The sequence below is a fragment of the Enhydra lutris genome, unplaced genomic scaffold (assembly GCF_002288905.1).
Source record: "Enhydra lutris kenyoni isolate GAN:26980312 unplaced genomic scaffold, ASM228890v2 scaffoldscaffold19, whole genome shotgun sequence".
NCBI classification, from domain to species: Eukaryota; Metazoa; Chordata; class Mammalia; order Carnivora; family Mustelidae; genus Enhydra; species Enhydra lutris.
The window spans coordinates 31,544,853-31,560,407 of record NW_019154103.1 but is presented as its reverse complement, the minus strand read 5'-3'; the positions used below and the strand labels follow the sequence as shown (position 1 = coordinate 31,560,407).

General features: G+C 38.0%; 1 protein-coding gene across 1 annotated transcript in view; it reads right to left on the bottom strand.

The window, feature by feature from the left end:
• The window catches only part of LOC111148291 (FER tyrosine kinase), a 468,603-nt gene that overhangs the window by 113,385 nt on the left and 339,663 nt on the right, over positions 1-15,555 (bottom strand). Inside the window, exon 17 of the mRNA XM_022504772.1 lies at positions 5,699-5,822. Coding sequence (XP_022360480.1) covers positions 5,699-5,822 — 124 coding nt within the window. The remainder of the gene's footprint in view (positions 1-5,698; positions 5,823-15,555) is intronic.

Here is a 15,555-nt window from a genome sequence, read left to right as displayed (position 1 = left end):
GAAATATTTTCAAGTACTGCATTCCAGGGACTTCTAATCACTGAACGGGATAAAATTTAAAATTTAAAGCACATTAAAATTTTTTGTTTTGATCTGTGGGACAAAGACTTCATAATTCATAGATATATATTTATCTTTAGTAATATTTGGGGATGTCAAGAATAGACCTGGGTGCCTTTCTTCACTACTTGGAAACGGAAAGATTTGATCACATTCAGATTAATCAATTTTTAAAACACTGCATTTTAAATTTCCTCATTTCCAATGAGGAAAAATGCTTGTCACTGTAGTGAATACTATATATTTATATTTATGTATTAGGTATTTCCTAGGAGAAAAAATATGTAACATGTCTTGAGTGCATCTTTCAACTATAAATCAGTTGAAATCCATTACAATTACTATTACTACTACAGAAACAGTTTCATAGGATGACACATAGGAATAGGGTTCTATGGCACAATTCATTTCTATAAAAAATTCAATACAAAGAATATTTTATTTTCACAGATTGGTGAGGTACTGAAATGCAAAGAAAAAGAAAAAGAATTCATCTAAAAGAGCACTTACATAAATTTCAAGAGTAACAAAAGACCACTGGCTAGAGGTATCATATAATTCATCCACTAATCAGGATCAACAGAGAAAATTAGAATACCAGATAGTTTAGAAGAAATCAGAAGTGTTTGTCAGAAAACATTAAATTGTTAGTATATATAGCTAATAAGGACAATCATATAAAAAAGAAAAGCATTTATTAAAATAAACACAAAAAGAAAATATTCTATGCCATGGATGACAAATTTGGGCCTTGTGTGTTAATGCTTATCAGGGTACTAACAGATGTGGCTGATCAATCAATGGGCTCTTTGTTGCTGATCCTGGAATCCTTCTCAATACACAACAAAGAAAGCCACTGCCAATCACTGAAAATTGGCACTGAAATCTATTTGTCAAACCTGCTCTCAGTGATACTGTTTAAGACATTCAATCAGGAACCTTCCCCACAGGCAAATAGTACAGGAGCAAGTACAGCCTTCTAGGATATGTGCTCAAGCAGGGGTTAACATTCAAAAATGCGTGAATGCCTAACAATTCTTAACAAAGAAAACGGGAAACATTACATGAGATAATGTTATGATCCAGTTAGTGGGGTAAGTTTTTAAAACCTGTCATCTACAACTTAGAATGGTTTTAATTCTGATGATACAGCATTTAAAAAAAAATACAGGCATCCATTTGTAAGAAAAGCAATCACTACAAAAGTAGCAAGAAATTGAAACAATTCCCTCAACCACACTGCAACAGAAATTAAAGACTGGTACTGGTAACTGACAAATAATTAAGTAGTTTGAATGCTGTTTATTCATTGTAACTTAAAGTTATAGATAGTCTAATGGTTTGGGAAAAAATGACACAGTGGAGCCAAGATGGTGGAGGAGTAGCAGGTTGAGATGGCAGCAGGTAGCAGGAGATCAGCTAGATAGCTATCAAACCATTCTGAACCCAACAGGAAATCGAAGAGAAGGAGAGCAGCAATTCTAGAAACAGAAAATCGACCACTTTCTAAAAGGTAGGACCTGGGGAGAAGTGAATCCGAAGCCACGGGAAGATAGACCGCGGTGGGGAGGGGCCGGCTCCCAGCATGCGGTGGAAGAAAATCTGAACTTTTAGAAGTCTGCTCCACTGAGGGACATCGCTCCAGAGGCTAAGTGGAGGTGGAGCCCTCACGGGGACAGCGTGTTCCCAGGTCCCGCGGGGTTGCAGAAGGATTGGGGGTGTCTGAGTATAGCAGAGCTCACAGGTATCAGAGCGGGGAAGCCGACTACAGAGATGGAGCCCAGGAGTGACCTGTCAGCATGGGGTTGCCTAAAACTGTGATCTGCAGCACAGTCAGACCACTGTTCTTTGAGCAGGGACCCCACAAGTGGCAGATCAGGGGAGACTCCCCTGAAAGAGCAGCAGGGATCTGTGAGGTCTGGAGACTCCAGGTGGGGCTGTGGGCCAGACACAGAAATGCTTGGTCACAGGCTGCATGAGCTCGGAGCGCAGCCAGAGACCAGGGAGACGGAGTGATTGAGCGCTTTTCTCCGAGGGTGCACTGAGGACTGTGGCCCCGAGCTCTGGGCTCCTCTGGGCCAGAGATTGGGAGGCAGTCATTTTCATTCCTGTCCTCCAGAGCTCTATGGAAAGCGTCCAGGGAACAAATGCTCCGGGAGAGCGAACCTGAGTAGATTACTTAGCCTGGCCCCTGGCAAGGGTGGTATAATTCTGCCTCAGGCAAAGACATTTGAGAATCACTACAAGAGGCCCCTCCCCAGAAGATCAACAAGAAATTCAGCCAAGACCAAGTTCACTTACCAAGGAGAACAGCGGAATTCCAGAGGAGGAGAGCAAAGCATGGAATTCATGGCTTTCTCCCCATGATTCTACAGTCTTGCAAAGTTAATTAAATTTTTTAATCTTACTTTTTTCTTATTCTAATTTTTAAAAATTTTTCCTCTTTCCTCTTTTAATGTTTTTTAAACTAATTTATCTTAATAATACCTTTCTAAAAAATATCTTTTTAAACCTTCATTATTATAGTTATATTTTAATCCTTCATTGTATCTAACTTTATTTTTGTATACATATAGGGTTTTTTTCTTCTAAAAACTTTTGGGATATAATTTCTTCTAATAGATCAAAATATACCCTAAATCTAGCATAGGGCTTTGTTCTACTCTCCAGCCTGAGCAAATTCTCTCCACTTTCTTTTTCTTACTTTTTCCAACCAACTTATCTTATCAATTCTTTTTTTAGATATTTTTTAAAAATTTTCATCTTTACAGTTATATTCCATCCCTTCATCGTGTTTACCCTTATTTTTGTATATATATAAGTTTTTCATTCTTTAAAATTTTGGGAAGTAGTTTCTTCTAAGAGACCAAAATACACCCAAAATCAAGTGGGTGGCTCTGTTCTATTCACCAGTCTAACATATATATATATATATATATATATATATATATACTTTTAATTTTTAAAAAAGTTTCTTTTAAATTTCTTTTTACCCCCATGATGTGGTATATATATACAAGGGAATACTATGCAGCCATCAAAAGAAATGAAATCTTGCCATTTGCGACAACGTGGATGGAACTAGAGGGTATTATGCTTAGCGAAATAAGTCAATTGGAGAAAGACAATTATATGATCTCCCTGATATGAGGAATTTGAGAGGCTAAGTGGGGGGTCTGGGGGGTAGGGAAGGAAAAAATAAAACAAGATGGGATCAGGAGGGAGAAAAACCGTAAGAGACTCTTAATCTCACAAAACAAACTGAGGGTTGCCAGGGGAAGGGGGGGTAGTATGAAGAGGGTGGCTGGGTTATAGACATTGGGGAGGGTATGTGCTATGGTGAGCGAAGTGTGTAAGCCTGACGATTCACAGACCTGTACCCCTGGGGCAAATAATGCATTACATGTTAATAAAATATATATATCTTAAAAAATGAGACAAAGTAAATAACTACAGTAGAAAATTTGATGCCTAAAGTACCTTTAACACCTGAGTAGCCAAAATTATAGATTTTCTCTAGATGAAGAATAAAACCCTTCATTGTTACTTTTAACAAAAACTGCTTTCTTCTAATGAAATTAATGATAATTCAGTTCTTGTCCAAAATCAAATACTTTTTAAAAATCTTTTAAAAATTGGAGAAAGACAATTATCATATGGTTTCACTCATATGTGGAATATAAGAAACAGTGCAGAGGACCATAAGGAAAAGGAGGGAAAACTAAATGGGAAGAAATCAGAGAAGGAAACAAACCATGAGAGACTCTTAACTATGGGAAACAAACTAAGGTTTACTGAAGGGGAGATGGGTGAGGGAATGGGATAATTAGGTGATGGGCATTAAGGAGGGCATGTGATTTGATGAGCATTGGGTGTTACACCCAAATGATGAACTGTTGAACACTACATCTGAAACAAATGATGTACTATGTGTTGGCTAACTGAATTTAAGTTGAAAAAAAAAAAAAAACCTGAATTAAAAAATAAATAAACAAATAAAAATATCTATTATAATGTGATTTCATCTCTAGTCATGGAAAGTAAAACAAAAATACAAGGACAGTGGCTAAGTTTTAGTTGTCTTCATTTCTAGAAATACAATAACTCTACTGAAATGTATTTTAAAATATATGTGATCATTGAGTGATATTGGAAACAGAAGCCATCATTTCAGTTTTAGAATAAAATTGAAAATGCAGCAAAATTTTTTGGAAAGATTAAGTAATCTATTTGATAAAGTAGGCAGACATGAGCAGGTAACAGGTGTTTTCTGACTGTTAACAAAGGATGGAAACCAAGTTTCAAACAGCCAGGAAAAACTCTGGGGGCACACGCATGTACTCTTCCCTATAACTGCTGCTGTACAATGACCTATAGCTTCAGGAGAACACATTTATACTGTGGTCTTGACCCTCTATTCCCCTTGCAGGAGGATGGGTCTATGACAGCTCTGATAAGGGCCATATGGGGCCCAAAACTCCTTCAAGACTACCTAGTCAGAAACCACCCTAGCTATAACCCTTGCAAGCATAAAAGAGAAAGACCACGCCAGCCCCCAGTGCAGTTGCGGTCTCTAGGTCTGTCCACTCGTCCACCTTAAGAGTGTACTTTTGCTTTCACTGCCATTAAACTCTTGTTTACTCGAGAGCTGGGCTCTAAATTCTTCCTTGGCCCAACTAAAAAACGGAGGCAGGGGATAGGGGCTGGGGTGGGGCAGATGGGACATGCCACTGACACAATGAGATCAAATCAGTATACATTTCAGGTGAAGGTACTTTTTTTCTGCTATATAATCACACATTATACAATTTTACCAGAATGTTAAATCAAAGCCTGCTTAATGAACACATCAGAGAAAACACACATCAATAACTGAACCAATTTAGATCATGTCCATAATAGTTCAACCTGACAATGAACTTTGCTCCATGTTAAATAGTATTACATGCTGTTTCCAGTGAATAAAAACTGCATCAATGCCCCCACTTCCTTTTGCTTATATACACTTAGCCATATTTAGGATCTCACAAGAAATCAGCAAGACATCTTATGTTACACTGACATTTAGCAGTAAAGAACATTTGTGGCTATAAGCACCTAAAACCACAATCTATAAAAGCATTACAACCAAGTCACTGCTCTTGATGGAATTAGACAAAGTTTTCTAAAATCTCCTTTGAAACAGCTATTATGCTAGTATCTTCTACCCTTGGCCAATTCACTGTCGCGAATTGTTTTACTATTATGCTCTGCCATGACTTTATAAGTAATTTCTTTGCAGAATGAGAATGGGGGAAGGTGAACAGGTTTATTCGGCTGTAAGACTACAGCTGGTTACATGACAAACCTGTGGTACATCTTATCGGTATGTCATTCATGATTGTAATACAAGAGACTTTAATCAGGAAGTAGCTCATTGTCTAATGAGATGTACTTACCTCAGGTAAGACAAAAGACAAGTGTTTCTGTAAACTATATAAAAACAACTATCCAAGAAGGCTTCCCACAAAACAGGAAATCCAACAAGAAAATATGTAAGTTTTGTGAAAGAACATCAGTGCTGTATTGCAGTAAATATGTCATTTTTCTAGTATTCTATTGGTAAAACCAGAAAATGTTTAAAAAATGTTCTTCTTACCTGTGTATACAGTTTTTACTCTCGAGATAGGACATACCAGAAGCAGCATCTAATGAAAATTTCACTAATTGTTTGAGTTTTATCTCATCTTTCTTCTTTCTCAGAAAGGACAGGAAATCACCTCCTAGAAGGATTGACAGATGAACAATGAGATATAATCATGACGTACTGCCTACTGGAGATACTGGACAAAACCGCAAGAATTACACATTCAGCCATTGCTTTCTGCCCATTTTGTTTGAGGTGAGGATAAAACAAAAGATGAAAAGAACACACCTATTAGAAAATAGATACCATAAACTTTCCCAGGTACAGTTTAAGTACTTTAAGTACTTCACACTGTGTATTATCCAACACAAAATAATATTCAAACAAAATCATATAATGCCTCTGTTGCAATTTCTCACTGATTTCCCTGGGTAAAATTTTATGCAAAATTTTATTTTTTCTAATAGCAAATAAAAGATTATAGCTATTATGAATTTAAAATGTAAATGGTATCAAATTAGTTATCAGATGCACTGACTGCTTATAACAAGTCACTGATGATAGAGCAAGAGAGGGGGGAACTATGGTCTTTGATATGATTTAATTGCTGAACCAGATTGCATTTTGCACATCAAATAGGTTTCAGTGATGTCTTAGAGCAACTCTTTAAATCAGCATAGTCCAAAAGAGATATAGTAACTTTCAATTTTCTGGTAGCCACATTTGGAAAAGTAACAACAACAAAAAGGTGAATGTCATTTTAATAATGTATTTTTTCCTTAGCCCAATATATCCAAAATATATTATACCAATATGTATCACTACAAAATTATAGTAAAAATAGTTTACAGTTTTATCATCCTCAGTCTTTAAAATATATTGGTTATTTTACATTTCGTGGGACGTCTCAAATATTTGATCTGTGTTAAAATTTCATAAAATTTATAGTCGAAACAGAAGATTCACATGCCTATGTTGTTTCAAACATTTAAAATTTTCTAGTAACTCAATCATATCCATTTTAAATTGAATAAAATTAAATGAGATCCAAAATTCAGATTTTTAGAAGCACTAGCCACATTTCCAAAGTTAAGGAGTCATCGACCACCAGTCACAACCATATTAGAATAGTGTTGAACTTCAACTGTTCATTCATTCTTCACATCGCATTAAAGGCTGTATGAAGGCTTGATTATTCTTCCTTGTTAGTGTAGAGTGTAATTGCATTTTTTAAAAAAAGTTAAATGAATGTTCTCTCAAAACAATCATTCCCACTTTCTCTATTAGTGCCTCAGATTCTAAACCAGAATTTTTCAAGAGGGATTAGCATTTAAATTGCCATTTCCTGAATTTTGTAATCCTCTTCACCAGGGATCCAGGCTTCCTTAAATAGAACAACTCTAGAGGTGAAGACTTAATGGCTTTTTCTTTAACGAGAATACCTGGAAAATAAACACTCGCCAGGTCTTTCTCTAACAACTTCTCTTATTCACAAATCCAGTGTTAGGAAAATTTAGATGGACTATTTACAAAATCAACAGCTATATGCTTAAAAATAATCTTAATGGTGTCAGATAATTTCTTTATTCTGTTCTTTTAAAGAAAATATCAAATGTATTCAATTACGGAAGATTATTGACACAGTCTCTGTCAAGTTTAACTTAATTTTCTGAACATATAAAAGCAACAGTAAACAGCAAAATTAACCATTAATTTCTCTACTTTAATAGGTACACCAATTAAGTAGACTCAAAATCAATATTTAGTTCAAGTTATTCCTTGGACCAATATTCATATATAATTATAATATATATAATCAATATTCTTTTGTTAGATATATGTTGGCCTATTTTAAAAAAAATTCAGACTTCTGGTCTTGAAACCATACAGCATTTTGTTTAAGCTTTGGAATAGCTTTCAAATGGAAAGAGCTTTTCTGGAATTTTATTTAAAGCATCCTATGACAGGGACGCCTGGGTGGCTCAGTTGGTTAAGCAGCTGCCTTCGGCTCAGGTCATGATCCCAGCGTCCTGGGATCGAGTCCCACATCGGGCTCCTTGTTCTGTGGGGAGCCTGCTTCTCCCTCTGCCTCTGCCTGTCACTCTGTCTGCCTGTGCTCGCTCTCTCTCTCTCTCTCTGACAAATAAATAAATAAAATCTTAAAAAAAAAAAAAAAGCATCCTATGACATAACCTTAGTGTTCTATGAAATCCTAACATTTCTTTCCAAAGTTAGATCATATTCAGCATTTTTCCATCTGCCTCCTCCTCTTCTTTAAACTTACTCCTTTGGTGAATCCTCCTTTACCCCTTAAACCCTGCCCCAAACGGTAAACCCCAGGAAGAGAATTGTGCCTCTGCTGCTCAATATTATAATTTCAGAGGCTACTATACCATGTTCTAGCATGTAGCAACACCTCAGTAAACATCGCTTGAATGAGTAAACAACGTATACGTTTCTCCTCTTGCAGCTTCTTAGCTCCCCATGAAGACCAGAATCATTTTATCATTAATCTTAACATTTCTTCCCTAGTCCCTCTCCAATGGTGAGAACTATGCTTTTCAAGTACTTGTTAAATGTTAAAATAGTGTTGAAAAAAGGATATTACATTTCTTATCAATGGCACCTGATGGATGCCATAAAATTCTTTATATTTCATCTAGAACTTTGCCCATTTAAGACTGAGCTCATTTTGATAGATGCTTCCCTAACACTAATGCCTTGAAAACTGCATCTTTTTAAAAAATGATTTGCAAAGAGGCAATCCCTGGTAGATAAAATTGTAAGATAACAAATGCATAATATAATAAAGAAAAGACAACACGTAAACAGCATTACAATTTGCCTGAAAAGTGATGCCAAGACAATAAAGGTAAAGTACTAGACAGCAAATGACATACAGCTATTTCGAAATACTGAGACACAGCCAAAGATAAAGACAAAGGCCTATCTGATTGCCTCTTAGTTAATCCAAAAATATTTCTGACTTAGAGAAATTTCTTGCTTAAAATCATTAAAATATTGGATTGGAGGAGTCAAGATGGCGGAGAAGTAGCAGGCTGAGACTACTTCAGGTAGCGGGAGATCAGCTAGATAGCTTACCTAAAGATTGCAAACACCTACAAATCCAACGGGAGATCGAAGAGAAGAAGAACAGCAATTCTAGAAACAGAAAATCAACCACTTTCTGAAAGGTAGGACTGGCGGAGAAGTGAATCCAAATCAACGGGAAGATAGACCGCGGGGGAAGGGGCCGGCTCCCGGCAAGCGGCAGAGCAACGGAGCACAAAATCAGGACTTTTAAAAGTCTGTTCCACTGAGGGACATCGCTCCAGAGGCTTAACTGGGGTGAAGCCCACACGGGGTCAGCATGGCCTCAGGTCCCGCAGGGTCACAGAAGGATCGGGGGTGTTTGAGTGTCGCAGAGCTTACAGGTATTAGAACGGGGAAACCGGCTACAGAGACAGAGCCGAGGAGTGAGCTCTAAGCTCGGGGTTACCTTGAACCAGTCGCAGGCTCGGTCAGCTCGGAGCGCGGCCAGAGGCAGGGTGACGGGAGTAATTGGGCGCTGTTCTCTGAGGGCGCACTGAGGAGTGGGGCCCCGGGCTCTCGGCTCCTCCGGGCCGGAGACTGGGAGGCCGGCATCTTCATTCCCGTCCTCCGGAACTCTACAGAAAGCGCTCAGGGAACAAAAGCTCCCGAAAGCAAACCCGAGCGGATTACTCAGCCAGGCCCCTGGTAAGGGTGGTGCAACCCCGCAGGGGGCAAAGACACTTGAGAATCACTACAACAGGCCCTTCCCCCAGAAGATCAACAAGAAACCTAGCCAGGACCAAGTTCACCTACCAAGGAGTGCAGTTTCAATACCAAGGAGAGCAGCGGAATTCCAGAGGAGAAGAAAGCAAAGCACGGAACTCATGGCTTTCTCCCCATGATTCTTTAGCCTTGCAGTTAATTTAATTTTTTTTTCTTTTTCAATTTTTTTTTCTCTTCTTCTGCTAAATTTTTTTTAACTTTTACCCTTTTCTTTTTTAACGTTTTTTAACTAGTTTACCTAATATATATATATACATTTTTTTTTCCTTTTTATATTTTTTCTTTATTAGTTTTCTTTTTTTAATTGTTTTTTTTTTCTTTCTTCTGAACCTTTTTATCCACTTTCTCCCCCCTCACGATTTGGGATCTCTTCTGATTTGGCTAAAGCATATTTTCCTGGGGTTGTTGCCACCCTTTTAGTATTTTACTTGCTCCTTCATCCACTTTTATCTGGACAAAATGACAAGGCGGAAAAATTCACCACAAAAAAAAGAACAAGAGGCAGTACCAAAGGCTAGGGACCTAATCAATACAGACATTGGTAATATGTCATATCTAGAGTTCAGAATGACGATTCTCAAGGTTCTAGCCGGGCTCGAAAAAGGCATGGAAGATATTAGGGAAACCCTCTCGGGAGATATAAAAGCCCTTTCTGGAGAAATAAAAGAACTAAAATCAAGCCAAGTTGAAATTAAAAAAGCTATTAATGAGGTGCAATCAAAAATGGAGGCTCTCACTGCTAGGATAAATGAGGCAGAAGAAAGAATTAGCGATATAGAAGACCAAATGACAGAATAAAGAAGCTGAGCAAAAGAGGGACAAACAGCTACTGGACCATGAGGGGAGAATTCGAGAGATAAGTGACACCATAAGACGAAACAACATTAGAATACTTGAGATTCCAGAAGAAGAAGAAAGAGAGAGGGGAGCAGAAGGTATATTGGAGAGAATTATTGGAGAGAATTTCCCCAATATGGTAAAGGGAACAAGCATCAAAATCCAGGAGGTTCAGAGAACCCTCCTCAAAATCAATAAGAATAGGTCCACACCCTGTCACCTAATAGTAAAATTTACAAGTCTTAGTGACAAAGAGAAAATCCTGAAAGCAGCCCGGGAAAAAAAGTCTGTAACATACAATGGTAAAAATATTAGATTGGCATCAGACTTATCCACAGAGACCTGGCAGGCCAGAAAGAGCTGGCATGATATATTCAGAGCACTAAACGAGAAAAACATGCAGCCAAGAATACTATATCCAGCTAGGCTATCATTGAAAATAGAAGGAGAGATTAAAAGCTTCCAGGACAAACAAAAACTGAAAGAATTTGCAAATACCAAACCAGCTCTACAGGAAATATTGAAAGGGGTCCTCTAAGCAAAGAGAGACCCTAAAAGTAGTAGATCAGAAAGGAACAGAGACAATATACAATAACAGTCACCTTACAGGCAATACAATGGCACTAAATTCATATCTCTCAATAGTTACCCTTAATGTTAATGGGCTAAATGCCCCAATCAAAAGACACAGGGTATAAGAATGCATAAAAAATCAAAACCCATCTATATGTTGCCTACAAGAAACTCATTTTAAACCCGAAGACACCTCCAGATTTAAAGTGAGGGGGTGGAAAAGAATTTACCATGCTAATGGACATCAGAAGAAAGCAGGAGTGGCAATCCTTATATCAGATCAATTAGATTTTAAGCCAAAGACTATAATAAGAGATGAGGAAGGACACTATATCATACTCAAAGGAACTGTCCAACAAGAAGATCTAACAATTTTAAATATCTATGCCCCTAACATGGGAGCAGCCAACTATATAAACCAGTTAATAACAAAATCAAAGAAACACATCGACAATAATACAATAATCGTAGGGGACTTTAACACTCCCCTCACTGAAATGGACAGATCATCCAAGCAAAAGATCAACAAGGAAATCAAGGCCTTAAATGACACACTGGACCAGATGGACATCACAGATATATTCAGAACATTTCATCCCAAAGCAACAGAATACACATTCTTCTCTAGTGCACATGGAACATTCTCCAGAATAGATCATATTCTCGGTCCTAAATCAGGTCTCAACCGTTATCAAAAGATTGGAATCATTCCCTGCATATTTTCAGACCACAATGCTCTGAAGCTAGAACTCAATCACAAGAGGAAATTTGGAAAGAACCCAAATACATGGAGACTAAACAGCATCCTTCTAAAGAATGAATGGGTCAACCAGGAAATTAAAGAAGAATTGAAAAAATTCATGGAAACAAATGATAATGAAAACACCACGGTTCAAAATCTGTGGGACACAACAAAGGCAGTCCTGAGAGGAAAATATATAGCGGTACAAACCTTTCTCAAGAAACAAGAAAGGTCTCAGGTACACAACCTAACCCTACACCTAAAGGAGCTGGAGAAAGAACAAGAAAGAAAGCCTAAACCCAGCAGGAGAAGAGAAATCATAAAGATCAGAGCAAAAATCAATGAAATAGAAACCAAAAAAACAGTAGAACAAATCAACGAAACTAGGAGCTGGTTCTTTGAAAGAATTAATAAGATCGATAAACCCCTGGCCAGACTTATCAAAAAGAAAAGAGAAAGGACCCAAATAAATAAAATCATGAATGAAAGAGCAGAGATCACAACGAACACCAAAGAAATACAGACAATTATAAGAACATACTATGAGCAACTCTACGCCAACAAATTTGACAATCTGGAAGAAATGGATGCATTCCTAGAGACATATAAACTACCACAACTCAACCAGGAACAAATAGAAAGCCTGAACAGACCCATAACCAGTAAGGAGATTGAAACTGTCATCAAAAATCTCCAAACAAACAAAAGCCCAGGGCCAGACGGCTTCCCGGGGGAATTCTACCAGACATTTAAAGAAGAACTAATTCCTATTCTCCTGAAACTGTTCCAAAAAATAGAAATGGAAGGAAAACTTCCAAACTCATTTTATGAGGCCAGCATCACCTTGATCCCAAAACCAGACAAGGATCCCATCAAAAAAGAGAACTACAGACCAATATCCTTGATGAACACAGATGCAAAAATTCTCACCAAAATACTAGCCAATAGGGGACGCCTGGGTGGCTCAGTTGGTTAAGCAGCTACCTTCGGCTCAGGTCATGATCCCAGCGTCCTGGGATCGAGTCCCACATCGGGCTCCTTGCTCATCAGGTAGCCTGCTTCTCCCTCTGCCTCTGCCTGCCATTCTGTCTGCCTGTGCTTGCTCTCTCTCCTCTCTCTCTCTGACAAATAAATAAATAAAAAAAATCTTTAAAAAAAAAAAATACTAGCCAATAGGATCCAACAGTACATTAAAAGGATTATTCACCACAACCAAGTGGGATTTATTCCAGGGCTGCAAGGTTGGTTCAACATCCACAAATCAATCAATGTGATACAACACATTAATAAAAGAAAGAACAAGAACCATATGATACTCTCCATAGATGCTGAAAAAGCATTTGACAAAGTACAGCATCCCTTCCTGATCAAACCTCTTCAAAGTATAGGGATAGAGGGCACATACCTCAATATTATCAAAGCCATCTATGAAAAACCCACCACAAATATCATTCTCAATGGAGAAAAACTGAAAGCTTTTCCGCTAAGGTCAGGAACATGGCAGGGATGTCCGTTATCACCACTGCTATTCAACATAGTACTAGAAGTCCTAGCCTCAGCAATCAGACAACAAAAGGAAATTAAAGGCATCCAAATTGGCAAAGAAGAAGTCAAACTATCACTCTTCGCAGATGATATGATACTATATGTGGAAAACCCAAAAGACTCCACTCCAAAACTGCTAGAACTTGTACAGGAATTCAGTAAAGTGTCAGGATATAAAATCAATGCACAGAAATCAGTTGCATTTCTCTACACCAACAACAAGACAGAAGAAAGAGAAATTAAGGAGTCCATCCCATTTACAATTGCACCCAAAACTATAAGATACCTAGGAATAAATCTAACCAAAGAGACTAAGAATCTATACACAGAAAACTATAAAGTACTCATGAAAGAAATTGAGGAAGACACAAAGAAATGGAAAAATGTTCCATGCTCCTGGATTGGAAGAATAAATATTGTGAAAATGTCTATGCTACCTAAAGCAATCTACACATTTAATGCAATTCCTATCAAAGTACCATCCATTTTTTTCAAAGAAATGGAACAAATAATCCTAAAATTTATATGGAACCAGAAAAGACCTCGAATAGCCAAAGCAATATTGAAAAAGAAAGCCAAAGTTGGTGGCATCACAATTCCGGACTTCAAGCTCTATTACAAAGCTGTCATCATCAAGACAGCATGGTACTGGCACAAAAACAGACACATAGATCAATGGAACAGAATAGAGAGCCCAGAAATAGACCCTCAACTCTATGGTCAACTAATCTTCGACAAAGCAGGAAAGAATATCCAATGGAAAAAAGACAGCCTCTTCAACAAATGGTGTTGGGAAAATTGGACAGCCACATGCAGAAAAATGAAATTGGATCATTTCCTTACACCACACACCAAAATAGACTCAAAATGGATGAAGGACCTCAATGTGAGGAAGGAATCCATCAAAATCCTTGAGGAGAACACAGGCAGCAACCTCTTCAACCTCAGCTGCAGCAACATCTTCCTAGGAACATCGCCAAAGGCAAGGGAAGCAAGGGCAAAAATGAACTCTTGGGATTTTATCAAGATCAAAAGCTTTTGCACAGCAAAGGAAACAGTTAACAAAACCAAAAGACAACTGACAAAATGGGAGAAGATATTTGCAAACGACATATCAGATAAAGGGCTAGTGTCCAAAATCTATAAAGAACTTAGCAAACTCAACACCCAAAGAACAAATAATCCAATCAAGAAATGGGCAGAGGACATGAACAGACATTTCTGCAAAGAAGACATTCAGATGGCCAACAGACACATGAAAAAGTGCTCCATATCACTCGGCATCAGGGAAATACAAATCAAAACCACAATGAGATATCACCTCACACCAGTCAGAATGGCTAAAATTAACAAGTCAGGAAATGACAGATGCTGGCGAGGATGCGGAGAAAGGGGAACCCTCCTACACTGTTGGTGGGAACGCAAGCTGGTGCAACCACTCTGGAAAACAGCATGAAGGTTCCTCAAAATGTTGAAAATAGAACTACCCTATGACCCAGCAATTGCACTGCTGGGTATTTACCCTAAAGTTACAAACGTAGTGATCCGAAGGGGCACGTGCACCCGAATGTTTAGAGCAGCAATATCTACAATAGCCAAACTATGGAAAGAACCTAGATGTCCATCAACAGACGAATGGATAAAGAAGATGTGGTATATATACGCAATGGAATACTATGCAGCCATCAAAAGAAATGAAATCTTGCCATTTGCGACGACATGGATGGAACTAGAGGGTATCATGACTAGTGAAATAAGTCAGTCGGAGAAAGACAACTATCATATGATCTCCCTGATATGAGGGAGAGGAGATGCAACATGGGGGGGTTAAGGGGGTAGGAGAAGAATAAATGAAACAAGATGGGATTGGGAGGGAGACAAACCATAAGTGACTCTTAATCTCACAAAACAAACTGAGGGTTGATGGGGGGAGGGGGATTGGGGGGGTGGAGTTATGGACATTGGGGAGGGTATGTGTTATGGTGAGTGCTGTGAAGTGTGTAAACCTGTACCCCTGGGGATAAAAATATATGTTTATAAAAAAATAATTAAAAAAAATAGATGCAAAAAAAATCATTAAATTATTAAAGTAAATTTTAAATTTATTTCCAACCTATAGTTATTCAAGACACAGACAAAATGATCTTAAGGAAAGGAGGAAAGCCACACCATTCCACAGCCCTAGTCAGCTTCTTGCAGAATAGTGCAGAGAAGCAAAGCCTTAAATAAAAGTTAAATCATTGTGATTCAGTACAGAAAGCCTGAGCTTCGGGCAGATGCAAGCAGTAAGAACCCTGAAGCAAGAAGTAAACTCTCCAGGGGACAGAGTATGATACAGAGTATGAGACATTTCTGG